Source organism: Numenius arquata, unplaced genomic scaffold (genome assembly GCF_964106895.1).
Source record: "Numenius arquata unplaced genomic scaffold, bNumArq3.hap1.1 HAP1_SCAFFOLD_1581, whole genome shotgun sequence".
NCBI classification, from domain to species: domain Eukaryota; kingdom Metazoa; phylum Chordata; class Aves; order Charadriiformes; family Scolopacidae; genus Numenius; species Numenius arquata.
The window spans coordinates 1-15,016 of record NW_027415676.1 but is presented as its reverse complement, the minus strand read 5'-3'; the positions used below and the strand labels follow the sequence as shown (position 1 = coordinate 15,016).

Here is a 15,016-nt window from a genome sequence, read left to right as displayed (position 1 = left end):
CCCCCGCCTGGACCCGTAAACACCGACACCCCCCCCCTTCCTCCTCTTCCTCCATCACCCCCAGGAGCTCCTCCCCCTCCTCCTCCCGCCATTGGCTCGTCTTCTCGCATCTCATTAGCATACATTATCCGCAGGCCTCCTCGGCAGGTGGGGAGCGGCAGAAGGGACGCGCCGGACGCCATGGAGCCCCCCCCGCGCCCCCCCCAGCGCCCCGCGCTGCTGCCGGGCCTCATCCTGCTCTGGGCCGCCGCGCACGGTAAGGACCCCCCCCCCCAAAATCCCTGTCCCCACCCCCCTGAAATTGTCCCCATCCCCCTTTTCAACCCACCCCCCCCCTTCCCTGAATTGTCCCCATCCTTCTTGTCACCGCAGCGGGGTGACACCCCCCGCCCCCTGTGTCATTTTAGGGGGCGCGTCGTGTGTCGTGTGTGTGTGTCCGTCCCGTCCCCCCCCCCAAAACGCCGCCAGCCTCTGCCGCAGCCCCCCCCCCCCCTTCCTCCTCCTCCTCCTCCTCCTGCCACCGCGCTCCCCCTCCGTGTCCCCTCCCCTTGTCCCCCTCCGCATCCCTTCCACTGCCCCCTCCCCCTGTCCCCCCTCCTTGTCCCCTCGCTGTCCCCCCTCCCCGTCCACAAGGTGGGGGGGGGGGGGCTGCGGATGGCCGGGGTTTGGGGGGGGGGCTGGTGGCATTTCTCTGTCGTGTCCCCCCCCTTCCCTTCTGTCCCCATCGGTCCCCTCGGGGTGGCTTTGTCCTGTGTGTGTCCCCCCTCCCCGCTTCCTCCACCGCGGCCTGGGGACACAGTGGGGGGACACATGGGGGGCTCCTTCCCCCCACGTCACCCCCCCACAATGTCCCCACGAGGAAGGGGGGGGAGGGGGGTGACACTGTGCCCTCAGGTGGCCTTGTCACCCCCCCCCCCCAACCCCGAACATCCCGGTGTCCCCAAACCTGTGTCCTCGGGTGTCCCTGAGCATCCCGGTGTCCCCAAACCTGCTGGGGGGGTGACCCTGTGCCCTCAGGGGGGTTGTCACTGTCCCCGTGTCCACCTGCACCGATGTCCCCTCACCCCCGTGGCCGGGTGTCCCCACGTCCCCGTGCGCTGGTGACACCCTCACCCCCGTGTCAGTGTCCCCACACCCTCGTGTTAAGTGTCCCCATGTCCCTGTGGCCGGGTGTCCCTGTGTCCTGTGACACCCTCACCCTCGTGTCAGTGTTCCCACACCCTCGTGGCCGGTTGTCCCTCACCCTCGTGTTCCGGTGACACCCTTACCCTCGTGCCATCGTCCCCACACCCCCGTGGCCGGGTGTCCCCACGTCCTCGTGCGCTGGTGACACCTGTACCCTCGTGGTTGGGTGTCTGTCACCCTCGTGTCATTGTCCCCTCACCCTTGTGGCCGGGTGTTTGTCACCCTGGTGGACCAGTGACACCCATATCCTTATGGCCGGGTGTCACTCACCCTTGTGTCATTGTCCCCAGACCCTTGTGGCCGGGTGTCCCCACGTCCTCATGCGCCGGTGACACCTGTACCCTCATGGTTGGGTGTCTGTCACCTTCCTGGGCCAGTGACACCCGTATCCTCGTGGCCGGGTGTTCCTCACCCCCGTGTTGCCGTCCCCTCACCCTTGTGGCCGGGTGTCCCCACGTCCTCTTGTGCTGGTGACACTCTCACCCCCGTGTCAGCGTCCCCACACCCTCATGGCCGGGTGTCCCCATGTCCTCGTGGGCTTGTGACACCCTCACCCTCATGGCCGGGTGTCTGTCACCCTCCTGGGCCAGTGACACCCGTATCCTCGTGGCCGGGTGTTCCTCACCCCCATCTCACCGTCCCCACACCCCCGTGGCCGGGTGTCCCCATGTCCTCGTGGGTTGGTGACACCCTCGTGGCCAGGTGTCCCTCACCCCTGTGTCATTGTCCCCTCACCCTCGTGGCCGGGTGTCCCCACGTCCTCGTGCGCTGGTGACACCCTCACCCCCATGTCAGTGTCCCCATACCCCCGTGGCCGGGTGTCTGTCACCCTCCTGGGCCAGTGACACCCGTATCCTCGTGGCCGGGTGTTCCTCACCCCTGTGTCATTGTCCCCTCACCCTCGTGGCCGGGTGTCCCTCACCCTCATGGCTGGGTGTCCCCACGTCCTCGTGCGCTGGTGACACCCTCACCCCCGTGTCAGTGTCCCCACACCCCCGTGGCCGGGTGTCTGTCACCCTCCTGGGCCAGTGACACCCGTATCCTCGTGGCCGGGTGTTCCTCACCCCCGTCTCACCGTCCCCCCACATCCTGTCATGCAGGGGGGGGTGTCCCCCGGTGTCCCCTCACCCTGGGGACACCCCGGTAGCTGGCTGGGGGGGGTGTGTGGGGGTGACATCGCCCCGTCCCTCGTCCCCTCGCCGAGGTGCCAGGCGGCGCCGGCCTGTCCCTGCGCGGGTGGCACAGAAAAGGGCCATTGTGTGTCCCCCCCCCTTGCCCTTTCCCTTCCCCCGGCCCTTGGGGGGGGGACGACGGGGGGACCCCGGCATCCGGGCGCCTCCCCTCCCCCACCCAGCACCCACTCGGGGGGGACCCCGGCGTCCGGGTTGGGGGGGGGGGTGGGGGGTGACGGCGAGAACAAAGTGTCCCTTGTCCCCGTGTCACCTCCGTGGGCAGCACCCGGACGCCTGTGTCCCCCCTCCCCGGATGCCTGTGTGTGTGTGTGTGTGTGTGTGTGTGTGTGTGTGTGTGTGTCCCACCCCACCCCCCCCAGACACTGGGGTCCCCCCCCCTCCCTGGATACCGGGGTTCCCCGGGACACCCCCCCCACACACACCTTGGGGACAGGGGTGACCTTGGCGCGGTGACGACCTTGGCGGTGACAGTGACGCCGCGGTCGCCGTGGTGACCCTGGTGGTGGTGGTGGGAGGGGAAATTTTGCTGACACAGCGAAAACGCGATGTCACCCCACCCCCCCCCCCATCCCCCATTGTGTCACCTCCCCCCCCCCCCCAACTCGGTGACAACCCAGTGTCGTCACGGCAACTGGAGGTGACGCCGAGGACCCTAACGAGGGGACAATAACGAGGCGGGGGGGGGGACACACAGGCATCCGGGGGCCGTGACACCGCTGCTGTCCCCAGGGATGGCTCCTGTTGTCACCCGGAGGTCCCCAAGCGCCACCACCGCTGTCCCACAGCTGTCACCGGTGTCGGGGTCCCCCGTGAGGGTGGCACTGGTGTCGGGGGTCCCCAAGGACGGTGGCCCCGGTGTCCTCGGTGACGATGTCCCCAGCGATGGTGGCCCCGGTGTCTCTGGTTTGGGTGTCCCTGGTGTCTCCGGTGCCACTGTACCCAGTGTCAGTGTCCCCACTGTCCCCAACACCCCAATGTGAGTGTCCCCAGTGTCCCCAGCGCCCCTTGTCCCCGTGTCCCCCCCCCAAGTGATGCTGTTCCCAGTGTCTCCAGCACCCCAATGTGGGTGTCCCCAGTGTGGGTGTTCCCAGTGTCCCCAACACCCCAGTGATGGTGTCCCCAGCCCCCCTTGTCCCCGTGTCCCCCCCGGGTGACGCTGTCCCCGCTGTCCCCAGGCCGGGCGCAGGAGGTACAGGCGGAGAACGTGACGGTGCTGGGTGTCATTGTTCCCAGTGTGGGTGTTCCCAGTGTCCCCAACACCCCAGTGATGGTGTCCCCAGCCCTCCTTGTCCCTGTGTCCCCCCCGGGTGACGCTGTCCCCAGGCCGGGTGCAGGAGGTACAGGCGGAGAACGTGACGGTGCTGGGTGTCGTTGTCCCCAGTGTGGGTGTCCCCAGTGTCCCCAACACCCCAGTGATGGTGTCCCCAGCCCCCCTTGTCCCCGTGTCCCCCCCGGGTGACGCTGTCCCCAGGCCAGGTGCAGGAGGTACAGGCGGAGAACGTGACGGTGCTGGGTGTCGTTGTTCCCAGTGTGGGTGTTCCCAGTGTCCCCAACACCCCAGTGATGGTGTCCCCAGCCCGCCTTGTCCCCGTGTCCCCCCCGGGTGATGCTGTCCCCGCTGTCCCCAGGCCGGGTGCAGGAGGTACAGGCGGAGAACGTGACGGTGCTGGGTGTCGTTGTTCCCAGTGTGGGTGTTCCCAGTGTCCCCAACAACCCAGTGATGGTGTCCTCAGCCCTCCTTGTCCCCATGTCCCCCCCGGGTGACGCTGTCCCCGCTGTCCCCAGGCCGGGCGCAGGAGGTACAGGCGGAGAACGTGACGGTGCTGGAGGGTGGCACGGCCGAGATCACTTGTCACCTCCACCAGTACGACGGCTCCATCGTCGTCATCCAGAACCCCGCCCGGCAGACCCTCTTCTTCAACGGCACCCGCGGTGAGGACACGGGGACACCGGGGGGACAAGAGGGGACATGGGGGTGGCTCTAAGGAGGTTTCGGGGTGCCCGTGGGGTCCTCAGGGTGACCATAGGGGCCCTGTGGTGGCCATGGGGACCTTAGGGTGGCCGTAGAAGCCCTGTGGTGGCCATGGGGTGGCCATGGGGACCTTAGGGTGGCCGTAGAAGCCCTGTGGTGGCCATGGGATGGTCATGGGGACCTTGGGGTGGCCGTAGAAGCCCTGTGGTGGCCCTATGGTGCCCATGGTGTGGCCATGGGGACCTTGGGGTGGTCGTAGGGGCCCTGTGGTGGCCATGGGGTGGCCATGGGGACCTTGGGGTGGCCATAGGATCCCTTTGGTGGCCCTATGGTGGCCATGGGGTGGCCATGGGGACCTTGGGGTAGCTGTAGGAGACCTGTGGTGGCCATGTGGTGGCCATGGGGACCTTGGGGTGGCCGTAGAAGCCCTGTGGTGGCCATGGGGACCTTAGGGTGGCCGTAGAAACCCTGTGGTGGCCATGGGGTGGCCATGGGGACCTCGGGGTGGCAGTAGAAGCCCTGTGGTGGCCATGGGGACCTTAGGGTGGCCATAGAAACCATGGGGTGGCCATGGGGACCTTAGGGTGGCCGTAGAAGCCCTGTGGTGGCCATGGGATGGCCATGGGGACTTTGGGGTGGCCGTAGGGGCCCTGTGGTGGCCCTATGGTGCCCATGGTGTGGCCATGGGGACCTTGGGGTGGCCATCAAAGCCCTGTGGTGGCCATGGGGTGGCCATGGGGACCTTGGGGTAGCTGTAGGAGACCTGCGGTGGCATTATGGTGGCCATGTGGCTCCAGGGTGGCCCTGTGGTGGCCTCAGGCCGGCCATGGAGTCCCATGGGGTGGCCATAGGGACCTTGAGGTGGCCATAGGGTGGCCATGGAGTGGCTGTGGGGACCTGGAGGTGGCCACGGGGTCCCGTGGGTGGCCGTGGGGTGGCTGTGGGACCCCGTGGGGTGGCCATGTCCCCCGTGGGTGACCCTGCTGTCCCCATGTCCCCCCCCCAGCGCTGAAGGACGAGCGGTTCCAGCTGGTGGGTGGCCATGAGGTGGCTGTGGTGTCCCCGTGGGTGGCCGTGGGGTCCCATGGGTGGCTGTGGGACCCCGTGGGGTGGCCATGGGTAGCCAAGGGACACTGTGGGACCCCGTGTCCCCCGTGGGTGACCCCGCTGTCCCCATGTCCCCCCCCCCAACGCTGAAGGACGAGCGGTTCCAGCTGGTGGGTGGCCAGGGGTGGCTGTGGTGTCCCTGTCGGTGGCCGTGGGGTCCCCGTGGGTGGCCATGGTGTCCCCGTGGGTGGCCGTGGGGTGGTTGTGTGACCCCTTGTGACCCCGTGGGGTGGCCGTGTCCCCCGTGGGTGACCCCGCTGTCCCCATGTCCCCCCCCCCAGCGCTGAAGGACGAGCGGTTCTAGCTGGTGGGTGACCATGAGTGGCCGTGGTGTCCCCGTGGGTGGCCGTGGGGTGGCTGTGGGACCCCGTGGGGTGGCTGTTGGACCCCTTGTGACCCCGTGGGGTGGCCGTGTCCCCCGTGGGTGACCCCGCTGTCCCCATGTCCCCCCCCCCCAGCGCTGAAGGACGAGCGGTTCTAGCTGGTGGGTGGCCATGAGGTGGCTGTGGTGTCCCTGTCGGTGGCCGTGGGGTCCCCGTGGGTGGCCGTGGGGTGGTTGTGTGACCCCTTGTGACCCCGTGGGGTGGCCGTGTCCCCCGTGGGTGACCCCGCTGTCCCCATGTCCCCCCCCCAGCGCTGAAGGACGAGCGGTTCCAGCTGGTGGGTGGCCATGGGGTGACCGTGGGTGGCCGTGGTGTCCCCGTGGATGGCCGTGGAGTGGTTGTGTGACCCCGTGGGGGGGGCCATGGGTAGCCAAGGGACACTGTGGGACCCTGTGTCCCCCGTGGGTGACCCCGCTGTCCCCCCCCAGCGCTGAAGGACGAGCGGTTCCAGCTGGTGGGTGGCCATGAGGTGGCTGTGGGTGGCTGTGATGTCCCTGTGGGTGGCCGTGGATGGCTGCGGGGTGGCTGTGTGACCCTGTGGGACCCAGTGTGACCCCGTGTCCCCCGTGGGTGACCCCGTTGTCCCCATGTCCCCCCCCCCAGCACTGAAGGACGAGCGGTTCCAGCTGGTGGGTGGCCATGAGGTGGCTGTGGGTGGCTGTGATGTCCCCGTGGGTGGCCGTGGGGTGGCTGTGGGACCCCGTGGGACCCAGTGTGACCCAGTGTGACCCCGTGTCCCCCGTGGGTGACCCCGCTGTCCCCCCCCCAGCGCTGAAGGACGAGCGGTTCCAGCTGGTGGAGTTCAGCCGGCGGCGGCTGCGGCTGCGACTGGCCCGGGCCCGGCTGGAGGACGAGGGCGGCTACTTCTGTCAACTCTACGCCGATGACACCCACCACCAGATCGCCACCCTCACCGTGCTGGGTAGGGACTTGGGGACACGGGGAGGGGACGGGGGGACACACACACACACACACACACACGTGGGGACACACGTGGGGACGCGTCGTGGGGCGGGGGGGGGGACGCTTGGGGACACGAGGATGTTGGGGACGTGGTGGCGGTTCCTGTCGTCCCCCCCCCCCCAGCCTCAAAGCACCCCGAACCAGATGATCCTCCTTCTTGGGGACGTTTGGGGACGCTCGGGGACACCTCAAGTGACACATGGGGGGACACACACACACCTGGGGACACAGGGACAAAGGGATGTGATGGCAGTTCCTGCCCCCCACCGCCCTCCCAACACCCCAAACCAGATCCTCCTCTTTCTTGGGGACACTTGGGGACACTTAGGGACGTGTTTGGGACACTTGGGGACATGTGGAGACACCTGGGGACACTTGGGGACACAGGGACGGGGGGGGGGACGGTGACAGTTCCTGCCCCCACCACCCTGAAGACACCCCAAAACCAGATCGTCATCGTTCTTGGGGACACATTAGGGACACGTGGGGACACCTGGAGACACGGGGGAGATGTGGGGACATGTCCCCGTGTCCCTCACTCTGTGTCCCTTGTCCCCTGTGTCCCCCCCCCATGTCCCCCACCCTCTGTCCTCAACCTCCTGTCCCCATCCTGTCCCCTTGTCCCCTGTCCCCTTGTCCCCTGTCCTCATGTCCCCTGTCCTGTGTCCCCCTATCTCTGTCCCCTTTTGTCCCCGTGTCCCCTGTCCCGTGTCCCTCATTCCCCTGTCCCCGTGTCCCCTGTCCCCTGTCCCTGTGTCTGTGTCCCTGTCCCCCATTCCCGGTCCCTGTCCCCATGTCCCCTGTCCCCTTCCCCATGTCCCCTGCCCCTGTGTGTGTCCCTGTCCCTGTCCCTATCCCCATGTCCCCTGCCTCCCTGTCCCTTCTCCCTGTCCCCCTGTCCCTGTGTCCGTGTCCCTATCCCCATGTCCCCTGTCTCCCTGTCCCCCATTCCCGGTCCCTGTCCCTGTCCCCCTGTCCCCTTCCCCATGTCCCCCTGTCCCTGTGTCCCTGTCCCCCTGTCTGTGTCCCCATGTCCCTGTGTCCCTGTCCCTATCCCCATGTCCCCTGCCCCCCTGTCCCTGTCCCTCATTCCCGATCCCTGTCCCCATGTCCCTGTCCCCATGTCCCTGTCCCCATGTCCCCTGTCCCCCTGTCCGTGTCCCCCTGTCCGTGTCCCCCTGTCCCTGTGTCCCTGTCCCTGTGTCCCTGTCCCTATCCTCATGTCCCCTGCCCCCCTGTCCCCCATCCCTGGTCCCTGTCCGTGTGTCCCCTGTCCGTGTGTCCCTGTCCCTATCCCCATGTCCCCTGCCCCCCTGTCCCTGTCCCCCATTCCCGATCCCCGTCCCCCTGTCCCCGTCCCTCTGTCCCTGTGTCCCTGTCCCTGTGTCCCTGCCCCTGTCCCCATGTCCCCTGTCCATGTGTCCCTGTCCCCCTGTCTCTGTCCCCCTGTCTCTGTCTCCCTGTGTCCCTGCCCCTGTCCCCATGCCCCCTGTCCGTGTGTCCTTGTCCCCATCCCTGTGTCCCCCTGTCCCCATCCCCATGCCCCCTGTCCGTGTGTCCTTGTCCCCATCCCTGTGTCCCCCTGTCCCCATCCCCATGCCCCCTGTCCGTGTGTCCTTGTCCCCATCCCTGTGTCCCCCTGTCCCCATCCCCATGTCCCCTGCCCCTGTGTGTGTCCCTGCCCCCCTGTCCCTATCCCCATGTCCCCTGCCCCCCTGTCCCCCTGTCCCCATCCCCATGTCCTCTGTCCCTGTCCCTGTCCCAGTGCCCCCGGACCCCCCGGTGGTGGAGTCTCTGGGGGCGGCGGTGGAGGGGGGGGAGGTGGAGCTGAGCTGCCTCGTGCCCCGCGCCCGGCCCCCCGCCACCCTGCGCTGGCTGCGGGACCGCCGGGAGCTGCCAGGTGACACGGGGACACGGGGACGGGGCGGGGGGGGGGGGGAGACACCGGGAGGATGGGGGGGGATGGGGAAGATGAAGGGGGCGGGGGGGATGGGGACATGGGGCCCAGGTTGGGGACATGGAGACCCTGGTGGGGGTTGGGGACACGGGGGGGATTGGGGACATGGGGGGCACTGGGGACACGGTGAGGGGTTGGGGACATGGGGACACGGTGGGGGGTTGGGGACATGGGGGGGGTTGGGGACACGGGGGGGGATTGGGGACATGGGGATATAGGGGGGGGGGATTGGGGACATGGGGGGGGTTGGGGACATGGAGACCCTGGTGGGGTTGGGGACACAGTGGGGGGTTGGGGACATGGGGGGGGTTGGGGACATGGAGACCCTGGTGGGGTTGGGGACATGGGGACCCTGGTGGGGTTGGGGACACGGGAGGGGGATTGGGGACATGGGGACATGGGGGGGGTTGGGGACACGGGGGGGATTGGGGACATGGGGGGCACTGGGGACACGGTGAGGGGTTGGGGACATGGGGACACGGTGGGGGGTTGGGGACACGGTGGGGGGTTGGGGACATGGGGGGGGTTGGGGACATGGGGACACGGTGGGGGGTTGGGGACACGGGGGGGGGTTGGGGACATGGGGGGGGTTGGGGACATGGGGACACGGTGGGGGTTGGGGACATGGGGGGGGATTGGGGACATGGGGGGGGTTGGGGACATGGGGACACGGTGGGGTTGGGGACATGGGGGGGGGTTGGGGACACGGGGAACCTAGTGGGGTTGGGGACACAGGGGGCACTGGGGACACAGGGGGCACTGGGGACACAGCGGGGGATTGGGGACATGGGGGGGGTTGGGGACATGGGGACATGGGGGGGTTGGGGACATGGGGGGGGGTTGGGGACACGGGGGGGATTGGGGACATGGGGACCCTGGTGGGGTTGGGGACACGGGAGGGGGATTGGGGACATGGGCACATGGGGGGGGGTTGGGGACACGAGGGGGGATTGGGGACATGGGGGGAGTTGGGGACACAGAGACCCCGCTGAGGTTTGGGGGGGACTTGGGGACCTTGGTGAGGTTGGGGACACAGAGGGGACCCCGCTGTTGGGGACACACGGCCTGGGCCTCTGAGACGGGGACCCCCCCCCCCCCCGCCGTGTCCCCATTGTCCCCCCGTGTCCCCGCCGTGTCCCCAGGCTCCAGCAGCCGGGAGCAGCAGGGGAAGGTTTTCCGGCAGCGCAACGTCCTGCGGCTGCGGGTGGAGAGAAGGGACCACGGGGCCATCGTCACCTGCGAGGCCACCAACCCTGCCCTGCCCCGCGGCCAGCGCCGCCAGACCCAGTACATGCTGGACGTCCAGTGTGAGTGGGCACTGGGGGGACTGGGAGGGACTGGGGGCACTGGGAAGGGACTGGGAAGGGATTGGGGACATGAAGATGGGACAGAGGGACATGAGGGGACACAGGGACACGGAGGGGACAGTGCCACCAGCCCCGGTACGTGCTGGACATCCAGTGTGAGTGGGCACTGGGGGGACTGGGAGGGACTGGGGGGCACTGGGAAGGGACTGGGAGGGACTGGAGGGGACTGGGGAGGACTGGGAAGGGACTGGGGGGGATGGAGAGGGACCCAGGGACATGAGGGGACACAGGGACACGGAGGGGACAGTGCCACCAGCCCCAGTACGTACTGGATGTCCAGTGTGAAGGGATACTGGGAGGGACTGGGGAGGACTGGGGGGCACTGGGAAGGGACTGGGAGGGACTGGGGCGCACTGGGAAGGGACTGGGAGGGACTGGGGGGGATGGAGAGGGACCCAGGGACATGAGGGGACACAGGGACACGGAGGGGACAGTGCCACCAGCCCCAGTACGTACTGGACGTCCAGTGTGAGTGGGTACTGGAGGGACTGGGAGGGACTGGGGGGCACTGGGAACGACTGGGAAGGGACTGGGAGGAACTGGGAAGGGATTGGGGACATGAAGATGGGACAGAGGGACATGAGGGGACACAGGGACACGGAGGGGACAGTGCCACCAGCCCCGGTACGTGCTGGATGTCCAGTGTGAGGGGATACTGGGAGGGACTGGGAGGGACTGGGGGCAATGGGAAGGGACTGGGAGGGACTGGGGAGGACTGGGAGGGACTGGGGGGGATGGAGAGGGACCCAGGGACATGAGGGGACACAGGGACACGGAGGGGACAGTGCCACCAGCCCCAGTACATGCTGGATGTCCAGTGTGAGTGGGTACTGGGAGGGACTGGGGGCGCACTGGGGAGGGACTGGGAGGGACTGGAGGGCACTGGGAAGGGACTGGGGGGGGACAAGAACATGGAGGGGACGGGGGAGAGGGGGGACAGAGGGACATGGGACACAGAGGGGACAGTGCCACCAGCCCCAGTACGTACTGGATGTCCAGTGTGAGTGGGCACTGGGGGGACTGGGAGGGACTGGGGGTGCACTGGGAAGGGACTGGGAGGGACTGGGGGGGATGGAGAGGGACCCAGGGACATGAGGGGACACAGGGACACGGAGGGGACAGTGCCACCAGCCCCAGTACGTGCTGGACATCCAGTGTGAGTGGGCACTGGGAGGGACTGGGAGGAAAGGGTGGGGGGGTACTGGGAGTGACTGGAGGTTGCCCGTGTCCCCTGGAGGGTGGCCTTTGTCACTACGGGGGGGTCATATATGTCACCCGGGGGGGGGGTGGCAGATGTCACCCGGTGTCATCGGGGTGCGTTATAAACCATCGGGGGGGGGGGGGGGGTGTGACACGTTTGTGTCCCCCCCCCCCGCCAAAGGAAGGGGGGGGGGGGGGGGAAGGAAGAGGGGGAGGGGGGGGGGTGGCACGTGTCCCCGTGTCCCCCCCCCCCCGTGTGTGTGTGTGTGTGTGTCACACGTCCCTGTCCCCGCAGACGCCCCCACCGCCCGCATCCTGCCTTCCCAGAGCGTCCTGCGGGAGGGGGACACCCTGGTGCTCACCTGCGCCGTTAACGGCAACCCCCGGTGAGCGTCACCGTCCCCCCCCTCAACACCGGGAAGGAGGGGGGGGGGACACACCGGGATGGGGGAGGGGTGTTGTCACCCCATTTATGTCCCTCTGTGTGTCCCCCCCCCCCCCCCTTCTCCAGCCCCACGGAAATCGCCTGGAGCCGCGGGAACGAGTCGTTGCCCCCCCGCGCCGTAGCCCGGGGGGAGATTTTAACGTTACCGGCTTTGGGACCCCAGGATAACGGTACCTACAGCTGCCAGGCCGGCAACCCCCACGGCCGCGCCGCCGATCACTACGTCCTCGTCGTCTACGGTGAGCGACCCACGGCTGCCCCATAGCGACCCACGGCTGCCCCATAGCCACCCACGGCCACCCCCGGTGTTCCCCCAGCCACGCGTCACCACGCTTCATCCCTGCTCCCCTGGTCCTCTGTGGCAAAGGGAGGGCTCTACTCTGTCCCTCTGCCCCACGGCTGCCCCATAGTGACCCACGGCTGCCCCATAGCCACCCACGGCTGCCCCATAGCCACCCACGGCCACCCACGGCCACCCCCGGTGTTCCCCCAGCCACGCGTCGCCACACTTCATCCCTGCCCCCCTGGTCCTCTGTGGCAAAGGGAAGGGTCTGCCCTGTTCTTCAACCCCTATTCTGCCCCACGGCTGCCCCATAGCGACCCACGGCTGCCCCATAGCGACCCACGGCTGCCCCATAGCCACCCACGGCCACCCCCGGTGTTCCCCCAGCCACGCGTCACCACGCTTCATCCCTGCCCCCCTGGTCCTCTGTGGCAAAGGGAAGGGTCTGCCCTGTCCCTCAAGGAGTATTCTGCCCCACGGCTGCCCCATAGCGACCCACGGCTGCCCCATAGCGACCCACAGCTGCCCCACACATCCCCCTGCCCCGCTTATCCCCTGCCCTATGGCCACCCCCTACCCGCCCTCCCCCACACCTGACCCATGGCCAGCCGTCTGCCCCACGGGAGCCCCGCACCCACCCCTGCCCCACATCTCTCTGCCCCACATCCCTCCCACCCCACAGCTGCCCCCTTCTGCCCCCAACGTGTGGGGCAGAGCTGCTGGTAGAGGGGTGGGGGGGGATCCTGCCCCACACCTCTCCCCTTGCCCCACATCCCCCTTCACTTCTCCCCGCCCCACACCCCGCCTGCCCCATAGCCACCCCCTCCTGCCCCCCACGTGTGGGGCAGAGCTGTGGGGTGCACTGCCCTACGCCATGGTGGGGGGGATCCTGCCCCACAACCCCTTTCACCCCCTCCCTGCCCCACACTCCCCCTTCTCTCCCTCCTGCCCCACACCCCTCCTGCCCCACACCGCCCTTCACTGACCCCCACGTGTGGGGCAGAGCTGGGGATGGTCATGGGGGGGCTCTGCCCTACGCCATGGTGGGGGGGATCCTGCCCCACATCCCCTTTCACCCCTCCCTGCCCCACATTCCCCCTTCGCTCCCTCCTGCCCCACACCCCCCCTGCCCCACACCGCCCCCCACTGACCCCCATGTGTGGGGCAGAGCCGGGGGCGGTGGTGGCGGCACGGGGGGCTCTGCCCTACGCCATCGTGGGGGGGATCCTGCCCCACACCTCTCCCCTTGCCCCACATCCCCCTTCACTTCTCCCCGCCCCACACCCCGCCTGCCCCATAGCCACCCCCTCCTGCCCCCCATGTGTGGGGCAGAGCTGTGGGGTGCACTGCCCTACGCCATGGTGGGGGGGGATCCTGCCCCACAACCCCTTTCACCCCCTCCTGCCCCACATTCCCCCTTCACTCCCTCCTGCCCCACACCCCTCCTGCCCCACACCGCCCCACTGACCCCCATGTGTGGGGCAGAGCTGCTGGCAGAGGTATGGGGGATGCTGCCCTACACCATGTTGGGGGGGATCCTGCCCCACATCCCCCTTCACCCCCTCCTGCCCCACACCCCCCCTGCCCCATAGCCACCCCCTCCTGCCCCCCACGTGTGGGGCAGAGCTGTGGGGTGCACTGCCCTACGCCATGTTGGGGGGGATCCTGCCCCACATCCCCTTTCACCCCTCCCTGCCCCACATTCCCCCTTCTCTCCCTCCTGCCCCACACCCCCCCTGCCCCACACCGCCCTCCACTGACCCCCACGTGTGGGGCAGAGCCGGGGATGGTCATGGGGGGGCTCTGCCCTACGCCATGGTGGGGGGGGATCCTGCCCCACATTCCCTTTCACCCCTCCCTGCCCCACATTCCCCCTTCGCTCCCTCCTGCCCCACACCCCCCCTGCCCCACACCGCCCCCCACTGACCCCCACGTGTGGGGCAGAGCCGGGGGCGGTGGTGGCGGCGCGGGGGGCTCTGCCCTACGCCATCGTGGGGGGGATCCTGCCCCACACCTCTCCCCTTGCCCCACATCCCCCTTCACTTCTCCCCGCCCCACACCCCCCCTGCCCCATAGCCACCCCCTCCTGCCCCCCACGTGTGGGGCAGAGCTGTGGGGTGCACTGCCCTACGCCATGGTGGGGGGGGATCCTGCCCCACAACCCCTTTCACCCCCTCCTGCCCCACATTCCCCCTTCGCTCCTTCCTGCCCCACACCCCCCCTGCCCCATAGCCACCCCCTCCTGCCCCCCATGTGTGGGGCAGAGCTGCTGGCAGAGGTATGGGGGATGCTGCCCTACGCCATGGTGGGGGGGATCCTGCCCCACATCCCCTTTCACCCCCTCCTGCCCCACATTCCCCCTTCACTCCCTCCTGCCCCACACCCCCCCTGCCCCACACCGCCCCACTGACCCCCACATGTGGGGCAGAGCTGTGGGGTGCACTGCCCTACGCCATGGTGGGGGGGGATCCTGCCCCACATCCCCTTTCACCCCCTCCCTGCCCCACATTCCCCCTTCGCTCCCTCCTGCCCCACACCCCCCCTGCCCCACACCGCCCCCCACTGACCCCCACGTGTGGGGCAGAGCCGGGGGCGGTGGTGGCGGCGCGGGGGGCTCTGCCCTATGCCATCGTGGGGGGGATCCTGGCGCTCCTGGTTTTCCTGCTCCTCTCCCTCCTGGGCGCCGTCCTCTGGGCCTCCGTGCGCCAGAAAGGTGGGCGGGGCTTCCTGGGGTGGGGGCGGGGCTTCCGGGGTGGGGGCGGGGCTTCCGAGATGGGTGTGGCCCTGGGGTTGTGGGGCGGAGCTTGGAGGTCTGCGGGTGGGGAATGGCTGCTGGGGCTTGAATGGGATCGGGGGCGTGGCTTAGGGAGGGAGGGCGTGGTCTGAGAGAAAGGGGGCGTGGCCACGCGAGTGGGGCGGGGTTTGGTAGAAGGGGGCGGGGTGGTGCTGGGGAGGGGGGTG

The 15,016-nt window shown here is 68.7% G+C and overlaps 1 protein-coding gene across 1 annotated transcript; it reads left to right on the top strand.

The window, feature by feature from the left end:
- Nucleotides 1–180: 180 nt before the first annotated feature.
- Nucleotides 181–14,768, top strand: CADM4 (cell adhesion molecule 4; the record flags this gene model as incomplete). The annotated part of the gene is made up of 8 exons (XM_074167873.1): nucleotides 181–257; nucleotides 4,159–4,310; nucleotides 6,610–6,762; nucleotides 8,569–8,703; nucleotides 9,903–10,067; nucleotides 11,623–11,713; nucleotides 11,839–12,011; nucleotides 14,640–14,768. Coding segments are annotated over exons 1-8 (1,075 nt in total), but the record flags the coding sequence as incomplete, so codon positions are not given.
- Nucleotides 14,769–15,016: the final 248 nt, after the last annotated feature.